The 26633-nt window shown below is 53.3% G+C and overlaps 1 protein-coding gene and 1 pseudogene across 7 annotated transcripts in view; one reads left to right on the plus strand and one right to left on the minus strand.

The window, feature by feature from the left end:
- The window catches only part of GRK4 (G protein-coupled receptor kinase 4), a 54431-nt gene extending 38435 nt beyond the window's left edge, over positions 1-15996 (plus strand). For 5 of the 7 annotated variants that reach the window (XM_021100943.1, XM_005666504.3, XM_013978503.2 and 2 more), the window contains 8 exons: positions 740-930; positions 5659-5696; positions 10704-10793; positions 11516-11724; positions 13558-13695; positions 14460-14597; positions 15051-15188; positions 15776-15996. In XM_021100943.1, the coding sequence (XP_020956602.1) occupies positions 740-930; positions 5659-5696; positions 10704-10793; positions 11516-11724; positions 13558-13695; positions 14460-14597; positions 15051-15188; positions 15776-15829 (996 nt within the window). In that variant the 3' untranslated portion in view covers positions 15830-15996. The remainder of the gene's footprint in view (positions 1-739; positions 931-5658; positions 5697-10703; positions 10794-11515; positions 11725-13557; positions 13696-14459; positions 14598-15050; positions 15189-15775) is intronic. The other 2 variants (XM_021100940.1, XM_005666506.3) reach the window with 2 other exon arrangements.
- LOC110262025 lies at positions 19453-22171 on the minus strand (annotated as a pseudogene).

The raw sequence follows: 26633 nt of genomic DNA on the forward strand, positions 1-26633 counted from the left end.
CATGCCTCAGAGTCGATCCCTGTCCCAGGCGTTTCCACACGCTGCAGGCGCGGCTGGAAGAGGCAGAAGCCCCGCAGGAAGCCCACTGCGCCTCCACCAGTGCTGGAGGCGTGTGCAGCACAGGGCCTGCGCTGCTGGCGGTGTGTCTTGCGGGCTCCAGGTGGGCTTCTGCAAGGGCCGTAGCGCTTTGAACGACCTGGCTTTGACAGTCAAGATCCTCGGGGACTTGGTGAAGTGCTGCCGTCACCCCGTTAGACACGGGACGTCCTCTCCTTCCAGCGTCTGGTCCGGACCAGCCGTAAGGTCTTCGGCAGGCAGAGGCTCAGCTGATGCCCTGTGCCCTTTCCTGAGGCGTGTGGTACTGCTGTCCTCGGGACAAATCTAGCATGGATGTTTTTTGTTTTTGTTTTTGTTTTGTTTTTGTTTTTGCATTTTTTTGGCTGCACCTGTGGCATATGGAGCTTCCCAGGATGGAAGCTGCAGGCCTACACCACGGCCACAGCAACTGGGGATTTGAGCCGCGTCTGTGACCTACACCACAGCTCCCGGCAACACTGGATCCGTAACCCCCTGAGCAAGGCCAGGGATCGAACCCTCATCCTCATGGACACTAGTCGGGTTCCTTTTTGCTGAGCCACAATGGGAACTCCGGATCATGTGCATGTCGTTAGCAAATACAGTAAATGCCCCGTGAATGAGCAGGTTTTTGTATTCTGGCTTTGGACGCTGCTGTGTTTAGGTCAGCTTGTGCTACACCTACGAAACGCGAGCGGCCCTGTGCTTGGTGCTGACCATCATGAACGGAGGCGACTTGAAGTTTCACATCTACAACCTGGGCGAGCCCGGCTTCGAGGAGCGGAGGGCGGTTTTCTACGCCGCGGAGCTGTGCTGCGGCCTCGGGGACTTGCACAGGGAGAGGATCGTGTACAGGTGAGGGCGCAGCGTGCGGGGCGCCTCGGGGCTCCTGCTGGCGCTCAGGGCCTGGGCGGGAGGGCCGCCGGGAAGCCCTGGCAGCGATTCTCACGTGCTCGGAAACCAGAGGCGGGCCGTGGTTTTCCGCTTAACCCTCTCATGTCTCTAGTAAGTCGTGTGTAACTTGTCACGTGGACCACATGTGCTCCTGCTACTCTCCGAAGCCTGAGAAGACCCCATTTCCAAGATTCGTAGACATTTTGCTAAGGATTGTGAAATATGTTCTAACAAAATAACATGTCTTTAATATTTTAATCCTTTTCCATCTTAGAATTCAGTGAAGACTATTAAACATCGTAGCTGGGATTAGTTGAGCGTGATCACGGTTTAGTTTTAGGGACAGTGGCCCCTCGCCCACCCTTGAGAGGCTGGAGTCTGGGCTCTGAGCTCTGCCCGCCAGCCCTTCCCGCCCCCACGTCTGTCACGGTCCCTGGCGGGCATGTCCGGCCTGGCGCTTCCCCTTGGTCCCCCGGGGTCTCTCTCTCCTCTGCCCTCTTCCTCCCCATCTAGTTCCAGTCCTCCCCGGATTTGGTCACCAGACGCCTCCTGAATATTTCTCAGCTGACTCTTTTCTAGGGTCAGTGGCTTAGATCTTGTCTTCCTTGGGACAGCTTGCAGGCGGAACCCTGAACTGTCTCCCTGCTGCCAGTCAGGCCCGAGTCCCCACCGCCAGGCTGATGACAACACTTTCTGTGGCGCGGGTCTGCCGTGGTCATGCCATCTTGTCATCGCTGGTCCGGGACCCTGGGGGCCAGGCAGGCCTTTCCTCCCCGCGGCCCCTCCCACCTCATTCTGAGAATCCCCTGCTCAGGGTTCAGAGTTAGTGCCATGTCCTTCCCCGAAGGCCCCTCCCTGACAGCACCCCCGCACCCGCTTGGCAACACCCGGGGGCTGGTCACCCTGGGTAAGCTTCTGAGACGTCTTCTGTCTTACTCAGTCCACTTCGGACCAGCTTCTCGCTTTTCCTGTCCACGTGGCCTGGAGCCTTGTAGGGACGGCTGGGTCAGGGGCTTTCTCCCCCCCCCCGCCCCCCGCTGCAGCGTGAGTTGTTGATGGAGGCTGGTGGCTCTCTGGCTGGGCAGGGGGAACGTGGGTCAGCCCACATGCAAGGGGAACCGGACCCAGGCTGTCTTGTCCCCACTGTGTCTACAACACCGGCCCCTAGGAGGTGCCCACTGAGTGTCTGTTGAATGAATGACCAGTGGCTTTCAGGCTCTAATGGTCTGTCCCTTCCCCCTTTTATTTCTTTATGTTTTGGCCACAGTGTGAGGCCAGGGTTGAATCTGTGTCCTGGCGCTGCAGAGACACCGCAGATCCCGTCGCACCACAGGAGGGCCTGCTTGCGGCCTCTGGGAAAGGTTTTTGTGTCCTCTTCCTTGTTTCCAGAGACAGCCGCTCGACGGCCTTTCTCAGACCAGGTGCTGGAACGGCGGTCCTCCTTTTTGCACAGAGACTGCAGTACAATCGGTTTACTCTCGGAGCTCCCTTCATGGCTCAGCAGTAACCACACCGACTAATGTCCATGAGCATTCGGGTCCAGTCCCTGGCCCCACTCAACGGGTTAAGGATCCGGCGTTGCGTGAGCTGTGGTGTAGGTTGCACACGCAGCTCGGAGCCCGTGTTGCTGTGGCTGTGGTGTGGGCCGGCAGCTGTAGGTCCGATTCGACCTGAACCTGGGAACTTCCACATGCCATCGGGGCGGCCCTGAAAAAAAGGAAAATAAATCAGTGCTTTACCGTTGCAACAGAGTCTGAAGGCAAGAGGAGAGCCTCAGGCTGAGCTTGCAGCTTCCTTGGGGCAGAGCGTGTTACACTCAGAGTGGAGAGACTCCTGCCTGCGGTGCTGCCTTGAGAGCGGAGTTGGAGGCGGGGGCAGGCGTGGGCTTTCAAGGGGCCTCCATGGAAGCACCAAGGCCAATGCCCCAGCACAGCCAAGGACTCCCCCCTGCCACCAAAGAGCCCCATACATTTCGTGAGCAGTTAAATGTTATGGGCGCCTAGAAGTCTCTCCAGCACGAGTGCTTCAAATTCGGCCCAGGCCTGGAGCTCCCGCTGTGGTACACTGGGTTAGGAATCCAACTGTAGTGGCTCCAGTCGCTGGGGAGACGCAGGTTCGACCTGGTGCAGGTGCAGTGGGTTAAAGGATCCAGCATTGCCCAGGCCTGGGAACTTCCTTTTGCCATGGGTATGGCCATAGAATAAAAACATTAGGCCCAGGCCTGGTGGGGGAGGCTTGCTGGAACTCAGGCTGCAGCCTGGGATGTGGCTGAGCAGACCCCAGCAGGGAGGAGGGTGGTGCTTCCTGGGGAGACGAGAGCTGTGTTTGCATCCTGGAGAAAGTGAGCAGAGCATTTGTAGAGAGTGGGAAGGAAGGGGCAAGCCTGCCCTGGCTTTCTGTCGCCTGCCAGGCCCTCGGCTGTGCCTGCATCTGTTATTTGTTTGGAGAGAAGCTTAAGAAGTTAGTCAAAGCCATAGCGTCCTAGAGGGCTTTTATTCCAGACGTAATTTTTCTGGAGTGTTTCATTTCTGTTTGCTCTTCTCCTCTGTGGTTCACTCAGCGAGACGGCGACCAGCCACCAAGGAGGGCTCCCAGCCGGGCTGGTGGGCAGCTCCCTGGGCATGGCAGGGCTTGCTGTCTGTTATTTTGATAGTGTGAGTTCTTCTAAATTGTAAGGCATTTGCATAGCAATGTATGCTAAATATACAGGTGGATAGGACAAAAAGACTGAAAATTTTAGAGTTGGCTTCTGAAAATGTTTTCCATTTTGCCACCGTGGAAAAACCGCTTGCCACCAGTATAGAGGTTCCTCAAAAAATTAAAAATTCGGAGTTCCCTTCGTGGCTCAGTGGTAATGAACCCGACTAGGATCCATGAGGATGCCTTGCTCAGTGGGCATCGTCAGTGGGTTAAGGATCTGGCGTTGCCGTGAGCTGTGATGTTGGGCAGACGTATGGCCCAGATCTGGCGTGGCTGTGGCTGTGGGGTAGGCTGGCAGCTGTAGCTCCGATTTGACCCCTAGCCTGGGACCCTCCATATGCCGCAGGTGCGGCCCTAAAAAGCAAAAAAATAAAAATAAAAATAGAACCACCATATGATCCACCAGTCCCCCTCTGGGTGTACATCTAAAGGAACCAGAGATATCAAAAAAAAAAAAAAAAAAAAAAGTCAGACACATAGAAATAGGGTTGAAAGGTGGTTGCCAGGGGCTGGAGCTCCACAGGGGGCAGGGTGCCTTCTGCGCCCTGAGCTCTCTCCCGTTGGTCTGTGCCCCTCCCAGCTCCAAGGGGTCTTGATTACTGTACATCGGGAATAAGTTTGGAAGTGGGGAAGTATGAAGCCTCTGACTTTGTTCTTTATTTTCAAGATATTTTGGCTATTCTGGGTCCTTTGAATTTCCATGTAAATGTTAGGATCAGCTTGACTGTTTCTGAAAAAGTGTGTGTATTGCCTGCTAAAGAGTAAATTGGATCATTAGGTCAATTTGGGGATGAGGGACATGTCGACTGCCCTGCCGCGCACCTTCTAAGCTCTGAGCACAGGCTGTCTCTGCTTTAGATGTGCCTTAACTTCTCCCAGCAGCGTCGGGTACTTTCCAGTGTGTAAGTCTTGTACTTTTTGGGTTAAGTTTATTCTTTTTTTTTTTTTTTTCTTTTTGCCATTTCTTGGGCTGCTCCCTCGGCATATGGAGGTTCCCAGGCTAGGGGTCTAATCGGAGCTGTAGCCACCGGCCTACGCCAGAGCCACAGCAACGTGGGATCCGAGCCGCATCTGCAGTCTACACCACAGCTCACGGCAACGCCGGATCGTTAACCCCCTGAGCAAGGCCAGGGACCGAACCTGAAACCTTATGGTTCCCAGTGTCAGATTCGTTAACCACTGCGCCACGACGGGAACTCCATGGGTTAAGTTTATTCTTAAGTGTTTGATTCTTTTTGTTGTTGTTTCAAATGCAGTTGTTTTCTTAGTCTCATTGTGGATTATTTTTTGCTAGGATATAGAAATTCCATTGATTTCTGTTTAATGAATTTGTGTCCTTGCCTAACTCTTATTAGTTTTAGAAGTTTTGGGGTTTTTTTGGTTTTTGTTTTTTGCTTTTTAGGGCCCGACCTGCAGCATATGGAGGTTCTCAGACTAAGGGTCCAATCGGAGCTGTAGCCAGGGATGGAACCCGCGTCTGGGTGGATGCTAGTCGGGTTCGTTACCGCTGAGCCACGACGGGAACTCCAGCCTTAGAAGTTTTAATGTGAATCCCTTAGGGTTTTCTGCAGGGAGAGTCGTGTCATCTGTGAAGAAAGCCAGGGGAACCGAGTTCGTTGTTCTTCCCCAGCTGGAATCTGCTGCTTCTGTTGGCGCTTCACGTGGGGGGAGATTTTGGGTGGGGGTACAGGAGCGTGAATCAGTGCCCCCTCTTCTTTCTCCTGAAACAGACGGGAAGGTCGGTGGCTGCAGAGCAGCCTGATAAATGCTCTTGGTATTTGTGGGTGGTGGCCTGCAGCCTGCTGTCGCGGAGGCCGCTCGCCCGCCAGCGGCTCAGAGGCAGAGCCTGGCGTCTGCGGGCTGCAGGGTCCACCCTGACCTGACGTTTATCCCCGGAGCCTGGAGGTGTCTTTGGGTCCCCCTGCTGGGAGCTCACGAACCCCAGTGCCGAGTAACTGACCTTTTTCTGCTGTCGTCCTTCTTTTGCAGGGACCTGAAGCCCGAGAACATTCTCCTCGATGACCGCGGTGAGTGGGGAGCGTCTCCTGTCGCGAGCGCAGGCTTTGCCAGGAGGGACAGGGCAGAAAGTTCATGTGGGCTCAGCCAGTTAGTGCAGAATGGAAACAACAGCAAGAGACACGCCCTGGCGTGTGTTCTTGTGAAAATAAAACAGCGGCATCTCCGTCCCTCCTCTGCGCACGGGAAGAAGAGAGGCCGTGATGTGCCGTAGCTGAGTCCTAGGAGCGCGTTAAAGCAAAAGCAAGCGCACTGCCCCCCCCCACCCCCGCACTTCTTGCTCTGCACCCACATTTTGCTTTATTCTCTCTTGGAGGTTGGCTGCCCTTGGTGGTGTCCCTTTGGCACACCTTGGAGCCCAGGCGGCCTTGTCCCTGGCAACGGGAGTGCCCTGTGGTCCTGGGCAGGGAGCGACCCCATTCTCGGGGTAACAAACGCCTGTCTGGAAGTTCCCGTTGTGGCTCAGCGGAAATGAACCTGACTCGCGTCCGTGAAGACGGAGGTTTGATCCTTGGCCTTGCTCAGCAAGTTAAGGATCAGCATTGCCATGAGCTGTGGTATAGGTTGCAGATGAGGCTCGGATCCCGTGTTGATGTGGCTGTGGTGTAGACCGGCCGCTACAGCTCTGATTTGACCCCTAGCCTGGGAATCTCCATATGCCTTGGGTGAGGCCCTCAACATAAAGACCAAAAAAATCCTTTTTTGTTTTTTTTTCTTTTTTTTAATGACTGCTGTGGTGCATGAAAGTTCCCGGGTCAGGGATCCAACCTGAGATGCAGCGGTGACCTATGCCAGGCTGCAACACCTGATCCTCTAACCCACTGCACTGGACCAGGGATCAAACCTAAGCCTCTGCAGTGACCTGAGCCGCTGCAGTCGGATTCTTAACCCACTGCGCCACAGCAGGAACTCCTAGCCGTCCCTTTGTGAAAAGAGGACTCAAGGGAAGTCAGTGCAGGTCTCCCGGACCTCCCTCTGCAGGACTTTCCCCACCGACGGGCTGGCCGGCGTCTTCCTGGCAGCCGCCTGCTCCTCCTGGGCCCCCCCACCCCGTGCCGGGCCCCCCCCCACCCCGTGCCGGGCCCCCCCACCCCGTGCCCGGGCCCCCCCCACCCCGTGCCGGGCCCCCCCCCCCCCCGGCCCCCCACCCCTGCCGGGCCCCCCCCACCCCCTGCCGGGCCCTGAAGATGGCTCGCGGGGAGCATGCGCGGGAGGAGGCGGCCCCGGCTCCCGGTCTCTCTGCTCTCGCATCATGCTCCTCCGCCGCCGTGGCCTCCGTGTCCAACCGTGTGTTGTGACCGTGTTTTGAACTATTTTCAGCGGAAGAGCGGGTTCTGTTTCTCCCCCTTGGTTGGAAGAAGAGATTCCACTTATTCTTAATTTTAGTACTTTCCGGTTTAGGAATTATTTTCCTGCTATATTTAGTGCTTTTTGTGTTCTGCTTAAGGAACTCTGGCCTATACTACAAAATATTCATTCTATGTTTTATTCTAAAAACATTACTGGGTTTTTTGGGGTTTTGTTTTTTTGGTTTTTTTTGTTTGTTTTTTTGACCAGGCCCACTGCCTGCAGAAGTTCCCAGGCCAGGGATAGAACTCGAGCCACAGAAGCCACCTGAGCCACCACAGCAGTGACAACACCAGGGCCTTAACCACTAGGTCATCAGGGAGCTCCCCTTCGTGTTTTCATATTGACTGTCCAGTGACGTCCTTGTTACTTTTGGGTGATTTCTTGTTGGGTCTTTTTTTAACTTCATCGGTTCCTCCTCCCTTCCTTTGCCTGCTGGCGAAGCAGGTGTTGTGTGTCGAGCTGTGTCCTTCCGAAATTCGTGTGGTGCAGACCTGACCCCCAGCCCCTCAGGATGGCGCACGTGTTTAAGGGTCTGATACATGTTAGACGAGGGCTTGACGGTGGGCTGCAAGCCCGTTTGGCAGGTGCCCTGACAGGAACAGGAGATGAGGACGCCGACACGCAGAGCGAAAACAGGCCTGAAAACCCACGGAGAGGGTGCCCATCTGCGGGCAAGGAGAGAGGCCAGCCCTGCCCGCGCCCTCGCCCACACCCTGATCTCGGATGTCCAGCCTCCGAGGAAATAAATGTCCGTTGTTTAAGGCCCCTGGCATGTGCTTTTGGCAGCCCCGACGGTCTAGCGCACAGACATTTGTTCTGGGTTTGGCTGGACTTAGCGTCTTCGCAGCCCCGGGTTTTCCTGTAAGCCAGTCATCAGGTGGAGGCTGGGGTGGTCCAGGTGTGCTTGTGGGTGAGCAGCCTTGGGGTGTCCTCCTGTACTGTCGCATCAGGAGGCGTGGGGTGGCCGAGTGTGTTCAGGCTGGGCCGTGGTTTTGAGTGTTCCGACCAGGCTTCGCGTCCGCACCCCCGCCTCTCACTGCATGATCGGGGTGTCGAGACTTCCTTTCCGGGGGTTATAAAATGAGGATATTCTCCTGCTGTCATTCCTTTTGGACTTTTTCGTTGGAGTTCATTCGTAAAAAGGAACTTTGCTCCATCCGCATTTGCTCACCGGCTTGTTCAGGGGAAGCAGGTGAGACACTGGAAGGCGTGCACTCCTGTCAGAGGCCTGAGTTAGTTCCCCATCGCTCTCTGAGGTGGCGGGGAGGTTTCCCGTCTCTGTTGTGGTATCACCATGAACTTGAGGATGGAAGCACTGAGATGTTTCAGGCCTTTGGGGTCGTTATTCTTTTTCATGTTCACACTGTCCCACCTCTGGCCAGCGGGCGTGATGGGGGGTTCCGGGATTACCTCGTCCTGGGCCGACCGAGGCCTGGGATCACCCACTGCTCCCGAGGCCTGGGTCCTGTGTGGGAAGTGGCGTTGGGAGGCCACGGTGTGGGTGCTGAGGGCGCGTGGTGGCCCTGTTTCCGTTCTTCCTGGACCTGTTCAGCAGACAGAGGAAAAGTCTCTTGTTCCTTTTTGTAATGTTTTTCTTGTTCTGTCAGAATCTTGAGGTCTGTTGTCAGTTTTTCACCAATTTCCTGCGCAGAGTCCCACGTGTAGTTGCATTTTCAGTGTATTTGTGGGAGTAGATGAGCCTCACTCAGGATCCTGCTGTCTGCCATCCTGTCATCGTCTGTTGCTGCTTTTTAAAGAAAATACTCATCATGGATTCATAGCGATATTTCCATTTCCCATTAACTTTTCTTTTTCTCCTAATGACAGTAACATAATGACGCTATGTTTTTTTCACGTTGCTCTTTTTGTTTTGTTTTGTTTTACAGGCCTTCACCCACAGCATGTGGAAGTTCCCAGGCTGGGGGTTGAATTGGAGCTGTAGCTGCCGGTCTATACCACAGCCATAGCACCGCCGGATGTGAGCCACGTCTGCGACCTACATCGGAGCTCATGGCAATGCCAGATCCTTAACCCACTGAGCAAGTCCAGGAATGGAACCTGCGTCCTCAGGGATGCTAGTCAGGTTCCCAACTGCTGAGCCACGAGGGGAATGCTTTTTTTCAGCAGCGCTCCCTCTCAGCACGAGGTGGAGCTCTTCCGGGGTTTTGTGTCTGGCTGCCTGCGGGAGACCCACCTAGATCTGCCTGCTCCCCACCGAGGGGTGGTTGGCTGTCCCCAGGCCTTTGCTGAAGCACACAGCCCTGTGCACGTGTCACCTCCTCTGTCTTGTTGTTTTCCTTGGGATGGATTCCAAGGCTCGATACACGCGCACTCTTGCCAGATGTCTCCAGTTCCTTGCCAAGGTGCCACACCTGCGTGCGCCCCTGCTCGCAAGCTTTGAGTCTTCGTCAGTTTGTCAGTACTTTTACTTTTCACCTCAAAGTCTTAAAAAAAAAAAATCACTTTTTTATATTAAAAAAAAATACTAGGAGTTCCCGTCGTGGCGCAGTGGTTAGGGAATCCGACTAGGAACCATGAGGTTGCGGGTTCGGTCCCTGCCCTTGCTTAGTGGGTCAACGATCCGGCATTGCCATGAGCTGTGGTGTAGGTTGCAGACGCGGCTCGGATCCCGCGTTGCTGTGGCTCTGTTGTAGGCCGGTGGCTACAGCTCCGATTCGACCCCTAGCCTGGGAACCTCCATATGCCGTGGGAGCGGCCCAAAGAAATAGCAAAAAGACAAAAAAAAAAAAAAAAATACTAAGGATGCATAAAATCTCACCACATGCACCTACTTAGACATAAGTACATAAAAGCTGCATAACTGGAGTTCCCTAGTGGCCTAGCAGTTAAAGCTCTGCATTGTCATTGCAGCTGCTCAGGTCACTTCTTTGGCGAGGGTTCTGTCCCTGGCGCAGAAACTTCTGCATGCTGCAAATGTGACCAAAAAAAAGAAAAAAAGAAAAACAAAAACAAAAAAACCCTCTCTGTGCCTTGGAGGGTGTGGTAGAGGTTTTGAATGTTCCTCAAATATTTATTGGTTATTCATTCATTTCCTCCTGGGACACAATGGGGCGTAAGTGGGACACTGTCTTTCTTTGAACAGGTTGCTTCATCTTTCCAGACACGCAAAAGAATGTTTTCTATGATTTGTTATTTTCACAAGGAATTTACTATTAAACTTCCTCCATAAAAGTATTCACACATAGCACAGTTGTTTAATCCAAGTTCCTTCATTTTATTTCTGATTTTCCTGATTCCATTACCATTTGTTCATCCGAGAAAAACTCCATATAACTGATTAGTTGTTGTCCCCGTATGTAAGCCTACCGGTGGTGGGGCAGGAAGGGCTTGTTGTGAAGTTGATTTGTATTCCATTATAGTTTTCTCTATGTGTCTGGTGGTTATAGGGAAGCCAAATAATAAACGTAATGCTCTGTCTTATCCAGTGTTTGTGGGGTTAAAAGCCTCCTGATCAGTAGCGGGGCTGGTGGTAGAACTGAGTGCACTGTGTGGGGTTTTACTAAATGTGTAAAAGTCACATGTAACTTTAGATTTAAATGTTTCTAAGTAGGAATTGCTGTCATTTCCACCCAGAGTTTTTTCCCATTTTTTTGTCGTTAAAGTGGCGGGCCCCCCCGTGACTGTGTAATGTGTTTGACCGCCTGCAGGCCACATCCGGATTTCAGATCTTGGCTTAGCCGTGCAGATCCCGGAAGACAAGACGGTTCACGGAAGAGTCGGAACCTTGGGGTACATGGGTAGGTAGAAGGCCTCTCCAGCGAGCCTCCACCCCGGCCTCAGGCCACAGAGAAACAACGGGTGAAGGTACCTGGAGGCCAGTCCCGACCCGCTGCCGGGAAGCACAGGCCTTGGAGGTCGTGCCCCGGGCTGCCCGTCTTGCCGGCACACTGGCCTCTCACCCCTTATGCAACCATCCAAGATGCACTCAAGCCTTGCTGAAGGGGTCGAGGCCTGCAGTCAGCTCCAGAGGGAGGACCTCGCGGCTCTGGGCCAGCCCCACCAGAGAGAGCCCGAGGGCCTGTGCTGAGCCCTGCACGCACACCCCGCGGCCACTTTGCTGCTGTCCCCGCCACTGGGGGTCGTGGCTCTGCCGGGAATAGGTGGCCAGTGTCCCTGGACGGTTCTCAGGCTTTCGGTCTACTCAGAGGTGACTCAGAAACAACACTGTCATCACCTCAGAAAAGAGCCCCGCGCCCGTCAGCGGTCACCCAACTCGTCCCCCCACCCGCAGCCCCGAGTCTGCCCTCTGCCTCCGTGGACCTGTCCATTCTGACTTTTCCATGTCAACGGAGTCACACACTGTTTGGCCTTTTGTGTCTGCCTTCTTTCGCTTTAGATCTGTCCAGGGTTCAGCCGTGTCGTAGCAAATATCAAATGTGAGGTGTTATTTGGAAGTAAGTCTAAGGAAATTTAAAACCAAAATTTAACTTAATTTAAATTTCCTGTCTTTGTCCTGTAGCTCCAGAAGTTCTCAATAATGAAAACTATACCTTCAGCCCGGATTGGTGGGGACTTGGCTGCCTCATCTATGAGATGATCCAGGGACATTCTCCCTTCAAAAAGTTCAAGGAGAAGGTGAGACGGGACGAAGTGGAGCGGAGAGTGAGGAAGGAGGCGGAGAAGTACTCGGAGAAGTTCTCGCAGGAGGCCAAGGCCATCTGCAGCCTGGTGGGTCGCGGCTGGCGGCGGGGCGGGGCTTGGCGGGGGCGGGGCCTCTGCTGGGGGCGGGGCGGGCGGGCAGGGGCGGGGGCTCAGTTTCTAGCTGCCCGCTTCTGACCCGCCACCGAGAGGGCCTCTCCCAACACGAAGGCCAGCGCGTCCCCTCGGGTTTCGGACGTCGCCGCGTGCTCTCTCCAGAGGCGCCGCTGCCAGGGGAGGGGGCTGGGTCCTTGTTCGGAGCTGGCCGACTCCACGGGAAACTCAGCGGGAGACGACCTGCATGCAGCCCCCCTTTGCAGCAGAGAGGCTTTCCTCTCTGCCCTGTGATCCCTGCCTCCTGGTCACTGCTGCTCTTAAGCCAGTACAGGGTTTTCTGAGCACGTTTTCAGACTCGTTGGCGTTCAGCAAGGATTTATTGAGCTTCCCCACGGGACGGGCTCTGTCCTAAGCCCCTTGGGCAGCTGCGAGGCAGAGGACAACGACCCCGCCCCTTCTACCGCCAACCCCAGTGCTCTCAGAGTTGACAGGAAGCAAAACAGTCGAGGGGGTGGGAGACGGCTCCGCAGGGCGCAGGGCGGGGAGGCGGGTCCGGGTGGGACAGACGTGCAGGAGAGGGCCAGGGCTTTGCAGCGAGTCAGGTGGGACCCTCAGGCCTGGTGTGGCAGAGCAGGTAAGAAGAAGCCGGAGTCCCCTCCGGGCGGGAGGCGGCGCCTGCTGGGTTGCTTCGTGGTGGGTAATTGTGGAGGAAGACCCCATTTGAATTTTTGGCAGCTCAGTTTTACCGCGCTCTGCAGATGGTGTGTTTTTTACAACTTAAAGGTTTGTGACACCTTGTGTCAGGCAAATCTGTTGTCGCTTTTTTTTTCCCCAGCAGCGTTATTTTAAAGTGAAGTGTGCACATTTTTAGACCTAATGCTGTGGCACACTTAATAGACTGTGCTATAGTGTAAACATGACATATACGTCCGGACCAAAACGTCGGAAACTTGCTTCACTGCAGGGCTCGCTCGGCTGCTGCGGGGTCTGGGGCCGCCCATGTGAACACATAAGGAAGGAATACTTTTGAAAGAAATGCTTCCTGTTAATTTAAAGAATATTCAATTTTTAGAACTAGGTTTGCTAAATTTTTGTCTCATCTGAGGTCCTTAGTGATCTTTTAAATTAATAGGTGGTTTCTAATTAGCAGTGTAACCTGCCTTGAGAGCAGTGTCTCTGAAGTCCCAAACTGTTTCTTTAAAAAATTCCCCTGATTTTTACATCATCAAACTTTTCTTAAGGGTTTACTTAGCCAACTCCTTATTTATTGATAGCTCAAAGGCAAAATTTTAGTTTTCAAACTCCTTTTTGAAGCATAACATATTCTGAGTCTGTAAAATCTGAAGTAATGAAGTTTGGTCGATGCATTGACATTCAAGTGACTTTGCTGGTGTCGATGGAACTGCTCTTTGCGCGCACACACACACACACACACACACACACACACACCCCGTTCTGTGACTATGGTTATGGAAGTTTTTTATTTTATTTTATTTTTTTGGTCTTTTTGACTTTTTAGGGCCTAACCTGTGGCATACAGAGGTTCCCAGGCTAGGGGTCCAATCAGCTGTAGCCGCTGGCCTACGCCACAGCCATAGCAATGTGGGATCCAAGCCGCATCTATAACCCCACACCATAGCTCATGGCAATGCAGGATCCTTAACCCACTGAGTGAGCCCGGAGATCGAACCTGTGTCCTCATGGATGCTAGTCGGGTTCGCGAACCACTGAGCCATGACGGGAATTCCTGGTTATGGAGATTTTTATCCTTGGAGCTCAAATCGACTTATATCTGGTCTTCCACAGTTACTCACCAAGGACCCCAAGCAGCGTCTGGGCTGCAAGGGAGAAGGTGTGGCTGAAGTCAAGCGTCACCCCGTGTTCAAGGACATCAACTTCAGGAGGCTGGAGGCCACCATGTTAGAGCCCCCTTTCTGCCCTGATGTAAGTCTGTCGCCAAGGAGCAGCCGGGCACCCATGCCAGCACATCCCCGAAACAGTTTTTCAGGCAGATGCAGGACCACGTGGTCCTGGTTCCCAGCACGCCCCCCCATCTTCCCACACTACCTCTTGCGGCCCGGCCGTCCCTTGGCTTCCATTTCACTTTCTGTGGTGACAGGCAGCCGATGACAGCTGCTCTCTGACCCGTGGCCTGGGGACTGACAGTGTTGTGCACTAGCTCTGGCACTCGGAGCATGTACAGTCCCGCCCCAGAGGTGGCCCAGATTGGACACACCCACCTGCTGGCCCGACTCCTGGCCCCTGAGCGGGGCAGTACCAGCCGGGGCTGCAGGCACAGGCTTTGTCCAGCGCAGGGGCGGCAGGTTGGCCACCAGAGGAGCGCAGATGCGGGGGAGCAGGGGGCAGGTGCTGCGGGGAAGGGCCGAGGGTTGGAGGCAGGGTGGTGGTCCGCAGCCCATGGCCCCACCTTCTCTGCGCCGTTTCCAGAGAGCACCCAGCCGCCGCTCTACCCCCGCCTCTGCCGTGGCCATTGCCCTGCAGGGAGAAGGAGGCTGGGGGTCCCAGGAGGCTTGTGGGCAGGAGGGGGTGCGCTGGAGCAGACGGGCAGGGCCTGCTGCTCTGAGGGTCCCTGAGCAGCCGTTAGAAGCGTCTGGCCAAGAGGGGGGCCGTGGAGGTGCTCGGGCATCAGCTGCTGCTTCAGGACGTGCAGGGCCTCCTCTCAGCTGGCTCTCTGTTCCTGGTGACAGCCGCAGGCCGTTTATTGTAAGAACGTCTTTGACATTGAGCAGTTCTCCTCGGTGAAAGGCGTCTACCTGGACAGCACGGACGCCGCCTTCTACCGAGAGTTTGTCACGGGCTGTGTCTCCATCCCCTGGCAGAATGAGGTACTGCCCTTGGCAGGTAACACAGCAGGGCAGCTGGTTAGGACCAAAGGACACCTTGTGTGTAGAACGGACAGTTTCCGCTTTAAAACATCTTCCGAGCCGTTTTACACACATCTGTGTGTGTGTGTGCATGCACGTGTGTGTGTGTGCATGTGTGTGGCATGTGCCATGCAGGCCCATGGTTGGAGGTAGGATTGCGTGGCAGTGGCCCCTGGTCCCATCTCAGGAGGTGGGAGGAGGTGGCCCTCTGGGCCCTGACGCATGCCTGCTGCCAGAGTCCTGCCCCTGAGCAGGGCCGGCTGGCGCCAGGGCTCCCCTGGGAGTTACCTGCTATGGGGCTTAGGCGTGGAGGCCAAGTGACTTACCCCCAGCAGAGGCGAGGAAGCAGGAGACGAGGGTGGGCACTGGGGTGGCCTCTCTGCCACTTGTGTGTCCACTTGTGTGTGGCTTCAGATGATCGAGTCAGAATGTTTCAAGGACATCAACGAAAGTGAGATCGAGGAGGCAGAGGCGGAAGACCCGGAAGAGGACGCTCACCTGCCAGTCCCCAGACGAAGGAGAAGCCTGTTCCACCGGCTCCTCACTCGGGGGGTAAGGGCAGAGATCGCCTTGTCATCCTTGCTGCCTCTGTGTTTCGGGGCCGCACCCTCTGCACGTGGAGGTTCCCAGGCTAGGGAACCACAGCCACAGCAGCCTGGGATCCGAGCCACATCCGTGACCTACACCACCGCTCAAGGCAACACTGGATTCTTAACCCACGAGCCCAGGGATGGAACCTGTATCTTCTCGGATAGTAGCCTACTAGCCGGATTCGTTTCCCCTGAGCCACGATGGCAACTCCTGTCCGCTAAATTCTCATCCCTCTTTTTCAGTATAATCCCAAGCCTTAGGTGGTGGCAGCTCTCAGAGTGTGTGACCACATGTCCTCTGAGAGCTGGCCGTGGTCCCCAGCCCACCCCACCGCGTGCACAGGCGCCCTCCCGCAGGGAGCCCAGAGTCGGGCTGGAGCATGGGGACACAGCACCCCTGGGCTGTACCTGTGCTCCTGTGAAGCGCACAGAGGAACCATTTAAGGGTTTTGCCTGCCTTCAAGGGGGCACCCCAGCCCCTGCGTGCACTTGGGCAGACAAGCACCTGGCGTCCGAAAGGCTACTGACCGCCTCTCGCTTGTGTTGCAGGGCTGCATCAGCACGGGCCCCAGCGACAATGAAGAGCAGCTCTCCAGACTGTGACCCCTGGCCAGGCAGCACCAGGGAGCACGTGTGCCAGGGAGCGTGCACCCCAAGGGCGCCGTGCACCTCTCGGGAGCCCTGCGCCTCCAGAGAACACGTGCTCGGGGCCTCACCCTGCCTGTGAATTGCAATAAACACCTATGACACCTCGCGTAACACGTGCCTTATGAATGTGTAGATTTTTCTCCATTCGTACCTAAATTGTCTTTGCACTAAAGCTGGCTTGAAGAGGAGGCCGCTCGGGGCTTGTGACTCCCAGAAACCTTTGTGTGGACGCCAGGTGGGAAGCCGGAGCCCTCCGTGAGCTGCGGAGAGGGCAGGAGAGTGGGCCTGGGCAGCGGCCAGCAGTGTCTGCACCCAGGGCCCTGCTTCTGGCCTGGGAGGCCTCCTCCTGTGCTCCTCTGCTCCTGGGGTGGGGCGCAGCTGGGCGTCCCTTAGACCCCCGTGGGTTAGAGGGTCGGACCTGTTTACATCGGCTTGACGGCTCCCAGGCCTCTGACTACGATTCTGCCTGCCTACTGGGCGACCGTCCGTCCCAAGAGACCCGAGGTCAGCGGGGGCTCACCCAGACTCAGTGTGCGGACAGCGGCCTGTGAGTGGGACTCTGCGCGCCCAGGGCGGGGGCGGACGCTGGGCGGGGCCCGGGGCGGGGCGGACGCCGGGAGGGGCGGGCACCGCCTCGTGAGAGGCGTGGCCTTCAAGCTGCGGCGCCCTGCCGGAGTGAGAACCGGTTGAGAGAGGAGCAGGGTGTTCCCCCGCCACCCCTTGCCGCGACCTGTGACCCTGCCTCCGCTGGCTGGCTGGCTGGGGAATCTCTTGCCACCTACGCGGTGGGAACCTCGGTGACTTTAGCCGACCGGCAAGCACTTGGTCTCGGGGCGGTGACGCCGTCGCTGGCCGGGTGCGGGACCTCGCCGCCAGCGCCTGGCTCCGCGGTGCTCTCGCGAGGGCCGCGTGTCCCCCAAAGCCCCCTGCCCCAGACGTGCTTCCCGAGGTGCGGGTTGCGTCAGGGCTGAAGAAGTTGCTTTTCCCACGTGCTCGCTGCAGTCTGGGGCGCGGCAGCCCGGAGCCGGCGTCCGGAGGACGGCCCCACCCCAGGCCGTGCACCCGGTTGTCTCGGGTCTGGGGCCTTGAGTTCAGCGGGATGGAAACGGCAGGAGTTCCCAGCTCCTGGGGACTGAAGGGCAAATTTTGGGCCCGGGCCCTGCTCCCTGCTCAGTAAATAGGTTACCAGGTGTGGAAAGCACTGGCGCTCCTGGTAAAACACAGGAGCCACCGCCTGTTGACGTTCCGAGTCCTTCCAGGCGGCCTCCTCTCCGCGCACACAGGGCCACCGCTGCCCCTGCCGTGGACGATCTGGGGGACGTGGGGAGGACCTGGCCAGTCCCCGGTGGGGAGCCGGCCGCTGGGAGGAAGAGGGCCCGCAGAGAGGGCCAGGGCGGGAGGGGTGGGCTGCACCCCAGGGGAGCAGCTGCGGGAACCGGTAACCCGCTTCTCTTGCTTTTCCTTTTTCTCTTCTCTTTTTCTGCGTAAGCTTGCCTGCGTTGAGCGTCTCCACGACCAGTGAGAGAGCCTTGCCTGAGGCAAATCTAGGTAAGGATTTTTGTAAAAATCTGCGTGGTAATTTAACAGATTGAACATTTCTGATTTTAAGCAAATGTATATTTGTTAAGGAGAATTTTGAAATGGGGAGTTCCCCTTGTGGCTCAGTGGTAACGAGCTCGACTAGTGTCCGTGAGGAGTGGATTTGATCCCCAGCCTCACTCAGTGGGTTAAGGATCTGGCACTGCCGTGAGCTGTGGTGTAGCTCACAGACTCAGCTCGGATCTGGCGTTGCTGTGGCTGTGGGTGGTGTAGGCCAGCAGCTATCGCTCCAATTCAGCCCCTACCTGGCAACCTCCAAGTGTGGCCCTGAAAAAGCAAAAGAAAAGAAGAGAACCCACTGAAAAATTTGCCTTTAATATCAGTCACTGTCCAAATATAATCTCTCTCAGCGTTTTATTCTCTCCCTCTATATATATGTGTGTGTATATATATATATATATATTTTTTTTTTTTTTAGGGCTGCAACCATGGCATGTGGAAGTTACCTCGTTACCTCAGAGCCATGACGGGAATGCCAGCCTTTTATTCTGTAATTTCCGTAAGGTGTGTTAACTTATGTCTTGCCGTGTTGTTTCAATATATCTGGCTGCTTAAGCTCTGCTTGCACACCGGTGCCTTCATTTACTCAGAAGCCCTAATAGACGTCACATCCCGTGCTCTTGTAACTATAAACACCAGTGGGGTGGACGCCTCTGGCTGCATCTTTGTCCACAGGACTGATCCTATTTCTGTGGTGGATTCTTTCATGGCTGCACCATGGCACATGGAGGTTCCTGGGTCAGGGGTCACATCTGATCTGCAGCTTCCACCTACACCACAGCTGCAGCAACACCAGATCCTTAACCTGCTGGGCCACAGTGGGAACTCCTAGGGTGGACGCTTATCACAGATCCCTTGGTAAAAAGCGTGTAAGTAATTGACATAAATACTACAACAAAGAGCTGAGATGTTTTGTCCAGAAAACAGGGATGGGCAGAAATGGAGCAGAGGAACACTTGTCTTTGTAAGGACTACACTTCTACGTTTTCTGTGGGCCACGCTGATGTATTATTAAGATAAAAGTGAACATACTGTGCTGCTTCTCTGTGAAAACACCCAATGGTGGACGATGCCGGTTCCCCAAAGGCCCTGGGGCCCTGGGGTGGGAGGCTGAGGTGGCTTCCACAGAGGCTTGGCAGCGGTGTCCAGGGCTGAGGTCACGGCTGGGGTCGGGGGCACGCTCCCGGTCACCAAGCCCGGCCTTCGGGCCAAACACGAAGATCGGGTCCTCGGAGGAGCTCCGTCTCTTCTCTCTGCCCATCAGGGAATCTGAGGTCATTGACTTTTTCCCGGGGGGCACCCCTCAAGGGCGGGATTTTGAAGCTCATGCTGTGCAAGAGTGGACCCGTGCGGGTCGGCGGGCCAGGTTCAAGGCGTCTGTCGCCAGTGAGGATGACAACGGACCTGTCGGTTTGGGTGTCGCCGTCTCTGATGAGTTGCCACTGCCATTCGTGGGGCCGTGATTCCGGCCAAGCCCTCCATGGTCCCCGTGCGGCGAGGCCACGGGGGGGACAGGACCGGTAAGTCTCACATGGCCCCCACAGGGGAGCGGCCGCTGCGGCTCTGAGCTGGCCTCTCACCCCTGCCCCCGGCACGGGCGTCGGCTCAGGCCCTGTCCCCCGAAGCTGCTGATGACGGCAGGGACTGACGACCGCCCGCCTCTGCCGGGGCTGCACTGCCACCCTGGGCAGCTTCGCCCAGGCCCCCTGTGCGGCCACGTCCAAGGCCTACAGTCACTCTCTCTGGTCTCTGGAGGGGACCGTGTTCGCCGCGTCCTCAGGAGCCATTTGCTGACCGTCCTGTGAGACACACGCGGTTTCCACGCGAGGACCCAGGCCCCGCGGTGGCTGCCGTGGGCTTTTGTATGTGAGAAAGATAAAGTGAACGCAGCTGGGAAAACTTTTAAAAATAACTGAACATATTGTAAGATTTATTTACTTTTCCCCCAGAAACGAGAAATGAGGTGGTATTTTCTTTCCTTTTTTTTTTTTTTGGACAGTGAACATTTCAGTTTATCTTGATGGGTTCAAAGAGGTGATCTGGAGGGTGTAAAAGTTCATTACAGCAGCCAAGGGACTGGAAAGTTCTTTGTACAAACGAAGAGCTCGGGCAGTGATCCCCCTGGGGAACCTGCCGAGGTGCAGCTCCCCGGCTCCCACCCCCAGATCCTGATTCTGCAGTGAAGCTGAGGAAACGACGTTTTCACCAGGTGATCCAGATGCAGGTGGTTCCTAAACTAGGTCTGAGAAGCGGGTTTATGCCCAGTGCTCCTGTTGGGCTTGCAGCTGGGAATGGTGCTCCGCCGGAATCCCGCGCCGCACAGGTGTAGCCCGTTTACACACCCTTGGCGCTGTGGTGGGTCTGCAGCCTGGGCTGACTCAGATGCTCTCGTCATTGGCTTCTTTGGGGGGATGGGCAGCAATTCAATGTCAGGTCCCGTCTTCCTCCCCTCCCCAGCTCATCCTAACCATCTCAGTAAAACCCACCTGGCTGGAAAGTCGGCCCCTGAAAGCAGCTGCCACCAGCCGTGACCAGTCCGTGACCTCGAACTATCTGGGCCTATCCAATCAGCTGCTGCTTAGAGCAGACCTTGGGGAAGGTCAAGGACTAGGACTTAGGGGCCAGTTCCTGCCAAGAGTGGGTGACTAACGAAACAAGCTTGAAAGGTCACCGCCAGCCTCTCTCACCTGCTCTCCCGTGTGCTGTCGAGGCTTCACCCATCTTTACTTATGCAGAGGCTCCACTTAGCCAAATCCCATCCTTTTCCAAGGGCGGGCAGCTCAGCAGGTTCTGACCCCTTCGGCCACGCCGAGCCCATGGGAAGTGATTCCGGAAAAGGCTGCAGCCAGGAGTGACCTTTCTCCCCTGTTCGCCCAAAGTGCGTCTGCAGCTCTCCTGTAAGAGTGCTTCTCACGTTATCTGCATGCGTGTTGTCCTCTCTCCTGGATCACAGACCCCTCTTAGCAGTTTTGTCTTCAGACGGAACTTACTGTGCATGAGGAACGGGAAGATACGGACTTAGACATGCTTAAACTGAGGAAGTTTCCAGGTAGCTGCATTTTCCTCTGTGGGCTTAGTTTTGTCTTCGGTTACCGTTTTCCGAGCCCTTTCCAATAGCTTATTCCTCATTGTCCAGTGTGCTCGTAAGTTCACGGGGAAAGAGAGACCTGGAATCTTCGTAAAGATTCGACTGGGTCTGAAGATTCTGACCCGCTGACACTTCATACTGGAAACAAACCCTTGTTCTTGGAATAACAGGGTCCTCGCTCACATCAGTACAGCCGCCAAATCTGTGTAGCTTGACCATCCTCTCAGGTTCTGAGATGACTTCTCTTCTGTGAATCTATTAAACTTATTGTGTTGAATTTTTTTTTTTTTTTTTGTCTTTTTAGGGCTGCATTCGAGGCATATGGAGGTTCCCAGGCTAGGAGTCGAATTGGAGCCACAGCTGCCGGCCTACACCACAGCCACAGCAATGCAGGATCTGAACCACATCTGTGACCTACACCACCGCTCATGGCAACGCCAGATCCTTAACCCACCAAGCAAGGCCAGGGATCGAAGCCGCATCCTCATGGATACTAGTCAGGTTCGTTAACTGCTGAGCCATGACGGGAACTCCTGTGTTGAAATATTTCTAATGCCACTTTTGCTTCAAATGCAAAATCTTATATATTAAAGTAGGAGCATCTTTCGGGATGGAGGGTAGGTTCTCTTTCGTTGGCATCCACTCGTCAAGTCTCTTACCCCAAACGACATCAGAGCAGAAGGCGCCAGCAACTCCTGAACGCCCTGTGTCACACGGCTCGTCATCGTGGCCCAGCGACGCCCATGAGCCTTCTTTTCTCCTCCAGGATCATCATCTTTGAAAGTGAGAAATTTAATTTCACAGGACTTGGTCCAAGGGTTATACGTGTCCCCAGGCTGTCCACCTCCAAGAGCCAGGATGGACTTCCTGCAGTACCACTCACTTAAATCGTGGCACAGCTTAAGGAGCTGAAACGCTTTTATTCATCACGAAGGTAGGGCCGGGGTCCGTCTTCCCGGTGTGTTTCACTTCAGTCTCCTTCACGCTTCTGGGAGTTAAGGACAGCTGCCTGTTTCTCCTCTGTGAAAAGGGTCATTCCGCACCTCTATCCGTTTGGTCAATGACAGCCGAGAAGGGGGCGACGTGGCCATTGATCTCAGCCAGCCCCGCCTCGGCGGGCGGCCCACCAGAGCCACAGGTCCCAGGCCCCCATGGCTGTTGCCTCCTTCCCAGGCTTGCTTTCCTTTTTCAGTGGTGAAATGCATATAAAATGTCCTGCTTTTAAGGGTCCAGTTCAGTGGCATCAAGTACACTCCCGAGGTCGTGTGAGCGTCCCTGCCATCCATCCACAGAACTCTTCCTGCAAAACTGGAGCTGCACCCATTAGGCACTGACCCCCTCCCGCCCTGGCCCCTCACAGCCACCCTCCTACTCTCTGTCTCTGTGACTTTGGCTCCTCTAGGGACCTCATATTACTGGAATCGCACTGTGTGTGTCATTTGTGACTGGCCTGTTTTACTGGCTTCATGTCCTCAAGGTTCATTCACCACGAGCAGGTGTCTGAACTTCTTTACTGTTTTTTTTTCCTTCTTAGGGCCGAACCCACGGCAGATGGAGGTTCCCCGGCTAGGGGTCGAATCAGAGCTGTAGCTGCCAGCCTACACCACAGCCACAGCCACGCCAGATCAAGCCACGTCTGTGCCCTACACCACAGCTCACGGCAACGCCAGATCCTTAACCCACTGAGCGAGGCCAGGGATGGACCCTGCATCCTCATGGATACGAGTCGGATTCATTTCTGCTGCGCCACGAGGGGAACTCCTGGAATGTCTGCTTCTTAGGGCCAAGCATTAGTCCATTCTGCTCACCCACCCAGCCACGCCGGACCCCGGATTGCTTCAGTGTTTTAGCTGTTGCCAATACGCTGCTGAGAACATGGGGCACAATTTCTTGCTGAAACCTTGCTTTCAGTCCTTCTGGGTATCTGTCATACAACCCAGAAGTGGAACCACTGGGCTGTGTGATAATTCTTGGCTTAATTTTGTGAGGAGCCACTGTACTGTTTCCACAGCAGTGGCACCATTTTTCGTGTCCATCCACAGAGCACAAGGGTTCCAGTTTCTCCACATGCTTTTAAATGGCTTTTGGGCATTATTCCAATATTTCAAGTATTACTGTTTATACAAACTCCCTATTGTTGGACATTTATGTTGTTTCTTCTTTTTGATATTTGCTTTTATTTTTGTTAATCCTACGGCCACACCTGAGGCATATGGAAGTTCCTGGGCCAGGAACCGAATCCAAGCTGCAGCTGCAAACTATGCTGCAAGTGCAGCAACACTGGCTCCAGCCTGCGTCTCTGCGGCAAACTGGAGAGACCTACTGTGCCACAGTGGGAATTCTTCCAATAAAAAAATGTTTTAGGAGTTCCCGTCGTGGCGCAGTGGTTAACGAATCCGACTAGGAACCATGAGGTTGCGGGTTCGATCCCTGCCCTTGCTCAGTGGGTTAAGGATCCGGCGTTGCCGTGAGCTGTGGTGTAGGTTGCAGACGCGGCTCGGATCCCGCGTTGCTGTGGCTCTGGCGTAGGCTGGTGGCTACAGCTCCGATTCGACCCCTAGCCTGGGAACCTCCATATGCCGCGGGAGCGGCCCAAGAAATAGCAACAATAACAACAACAACAACAACAACAAAGACAAAAAGACAAAAAAACAAAAAAACAAACAAAAAAAAATGTTTTAGGAGTTCCTACCATGGCACAGCAGAAATGAATCCTACTAGGAACCATGAGGTTGTGGGTTCGATCCCTGGCCTCGCTCAGTGGGTTAAGGATCTGGCGTTGCTGTGAGCCGTGGTGTAGGTCGCAGACGTGGCTTGATCTGACGTTGCTGTAACTGTGGTGTAGACTGGCGGCTACAGCTCCAATGTGACCCCTAGCCTGGGAGCCACTGGTGCGGCTCTAAAAAAAACAAAAGACAAAAATTAAAAAAAAAAAAATTAAAGCCAAAAAAAGGAGTTCCTGCAGTGCAGTGTCTTGGAAGTGCTGGGACCCAGGGCACTCCGTCATGTGAAAATGTGGTCTCCTGCCTTCTCAGTCATTCTCAACATTGCCTCGAACAGAGTGGAGATGGGGTAGAGACAGAGCCCCAGGACACCCCACGGAGCTGCACCTGCCGACACTGGCCACTTGGTGCACAGCTGCTCCATGACTTACCAACTCCAGCTAACTGGATACATTTCTCCCCCTTTCCAGTGACAGATGCTGTTGAAATGATTTTCGTTCTTAAAAATCAAAATAAATAAATCAATATCTAACCTAAGCAAGAGAAACGAAGGACAAAAATTCAAATATACCAAGACATTTACGAGGGGAGAAAATCACAGAGATGTAATTAAAGATACAGAATGCTTTGCACAGTTTTATGAAAATAAATATGCATTATGCATTATGGAAAGAATGTGAGCTGTAGTTGAGAGGCGTTCTGTATGTGTAGCCGTAATATAAAATAATTTGACACAAGTAAGACTAAACATATCATACAATACAGTAAATGGTCTTAATGCAGTCATTAAGGGAGATTTTGTTTTTCCAATTGGGTCACAAGGCAAAGCCCAACTTTGTGCTGTATCCAAGGGACACAACAAAGTGAGAAAGGTTAAAATGTAACCATAGAGAAAGTGTATCAGGAAAATGCAAACAAAAAATAAAAGCAGCGGTCACAATCTTAATATCAGACAAGACAGAGTCCAGACCAAAACACATTAGCCAAGCAGAAAGGGCGCTTTGCAATGGAAGGTACAATTCTCAAACAAGATAAAATAGCCAGGAGTTCCCGTTGTGGCTCAGCAGTTATCAACCCGCCTGGCATCCAGGAGGTTGCAGGTTCGAACCCTTACCTTGCTCAGTGCGTGAAGGATCTGGCATTGCCATGAGCTGTGGTGTAGGTTGCAGACGCAGCTCGGATCCTGCACTCCCGCGGCTGTGGTGTAGGCCAGCAGCTAGAGCTCCAATTGCACCCCTAGCCTGGGAACCTCCATGTGCTTTGGGCGTGGCCCTAAAAAGACAAAAAGACCAAAAAAAGAGATAAAACAGCCAGAAATAACTATCCACCAAATGACAACCATAGCTTTCCCAGCGCAGAGCTGAGGTGTTTAATCCAGCTCTCAGACCTGGAGAGGGCAGAACTAAGGCACCTGGGAAAGGTGCATCTTCTGAGCAGGTGTGTCTGTGGACAGAGAGATGATACGACATATGGACAGTGGATAATAACACACAGGTGACAGAGACTGTATCTCATCTCCAGCGCCCACTCATAAAAAGGGACTATATATTATGTCACAAAGAAAATCATAATAAAAATTCAAAGGTATAAATATAGCTGAGTATGAGATTACAAATGCAATAAGCCTACAGGTTAATAACAAAAAGGCCACGGCACCTGGAAATTTAATAACCTCTATACAACGCTCTTGGGCCAAGAGGATATAAAATGCAAAACTGCAGAACTCACAGAAAATGAAAACAACAAGACTCATATATCTGATGCTGGATACAACCAAAATAATACTCAAGGAGAAAATGTATACTTTTAATTATATCAACAAAAATAAGTGCCTGAAAATAAATGAATTGAACCTCTAATTCAAAAGGATTGAAAAATACATTAAAAACATATATTTAAGAAAAGCAGAAGGAAGTAAGAGGGACAAAAGAGAAACTAATGGCTACCAAAGAGAAAAACTACAGCTCAAGTAATAAAGACATTCGTTCTTAAAAATCAAAATAAATAAATCAATATCTAACCTAAGCAAGAGAAACGAAGGACAAAAATTCAAATGTACCAAGACATTTACGAGGGGAGAAAATCACAGAGATGTAATTAAAGATACAGAATGCTTTGCACAGTTTTATGAAAATAAATATAAAACCTGGATTAAATGCATTTCTAGGAGAACATAATTTACCAAAATGAACCACATGTAGAGTAGACAATCTACACAGACCAATTTCAAAAGAAGTAATAAAGTTGCTAAAGAGCTACCCTTCAAAAAACACCGGGCTTGGGTGATTGACAGAGAATGTTAGCAGACCTCGGAGGAGCAGATATTTCCAGTTGCACTTAAATGCTCCAGAGCATAGCAAAAGAAGAAAACTTCCCAATTCTTTTTATAAAGCAAGTATAAATTGACACCAAAATCTTATAAAGACTTTTTATAAAAAGTTTAGGCGTTCCCGTTGTGGCACAGTGGTTAACGAACCCCACTGGTATCCATGAGGATGTGGGTTCGATCCCTGGCCTTGCTCAGTGGGTTAAGGATCCGGCTTTGCTGTGAGCTGCGGTGTAGGTCACAGACGCAACTTGGATCTGCTATTGCTGTGGCTGTAGTGAAGGCCGGCGGCTACAGCTCTGAATCGACCCCTAGCCTGGGAACCTCCATGTGCCGCGGGTGTGGCCCTAAAAAGACAAAAAAAAGTTTATACCAGTTTCTCTTATGAATATTAATGCAAAAGCCCTTAAAATATTGTCAAGGAGAATCCAACAACACATTAAAAATCATTACATTATTTTAGTGGATTTATTTTATTTTATTATTATTATTTTTTTATGTCCACACTGTGGCGTGTGAAAGTCCCTAGACCAGGGATTGAATCTGAGCTGCAGCTGCAGCAACGCCAGAGCCTTTAACCCACTGCTCCAGGCCAGTGATCAAACTTGCATCTCCACAGAGACCTGAGCCGCTGCAGTCTGACTCTTAACCTGCTGTACCACAGTGGGAACTCCTTCGTGAGTTTATTTTAATAATGCACGGATGGTTCAATATCAGGAAATCCAGTAACATAATAAATCATGTTAATAGATCCAAAGGAAAAATAAAGGATCATTTTCATAAAAGGCATTTGACCAAATTCAACCCACTTTTTTATACGGTCAATAAAATACAGTTGACTCTTGAACAACACAGGGTGTGGGGTGCTAACCCCTGTACAGCTGAAAATTCACATACAACTTCAGAGTTGGCCCTTGGTGTCTGTGGTTCTCCATCTCTGGATTCAACCAACCGTGTACTGTAATATTTACTGAAAAAAATCCACATGTAAGTGGACTGTGTGCAGTTCAAATCCACATCATT

Source organism: Sus scrofa, chromosome 8 (genome assembly GCF_000003025.6).
Source record: "Sus scrofa isolate TJ Tabasco breed Duroc chromosome 8, Sscrofa11.1, whole genome shotgun sequence".
NCBI classification, from domain to species: Eukaryota; Metazoa; Chordata; class Mammalia; order Artiodactyla; family Suidae; genus Sus; species Sus scrofa.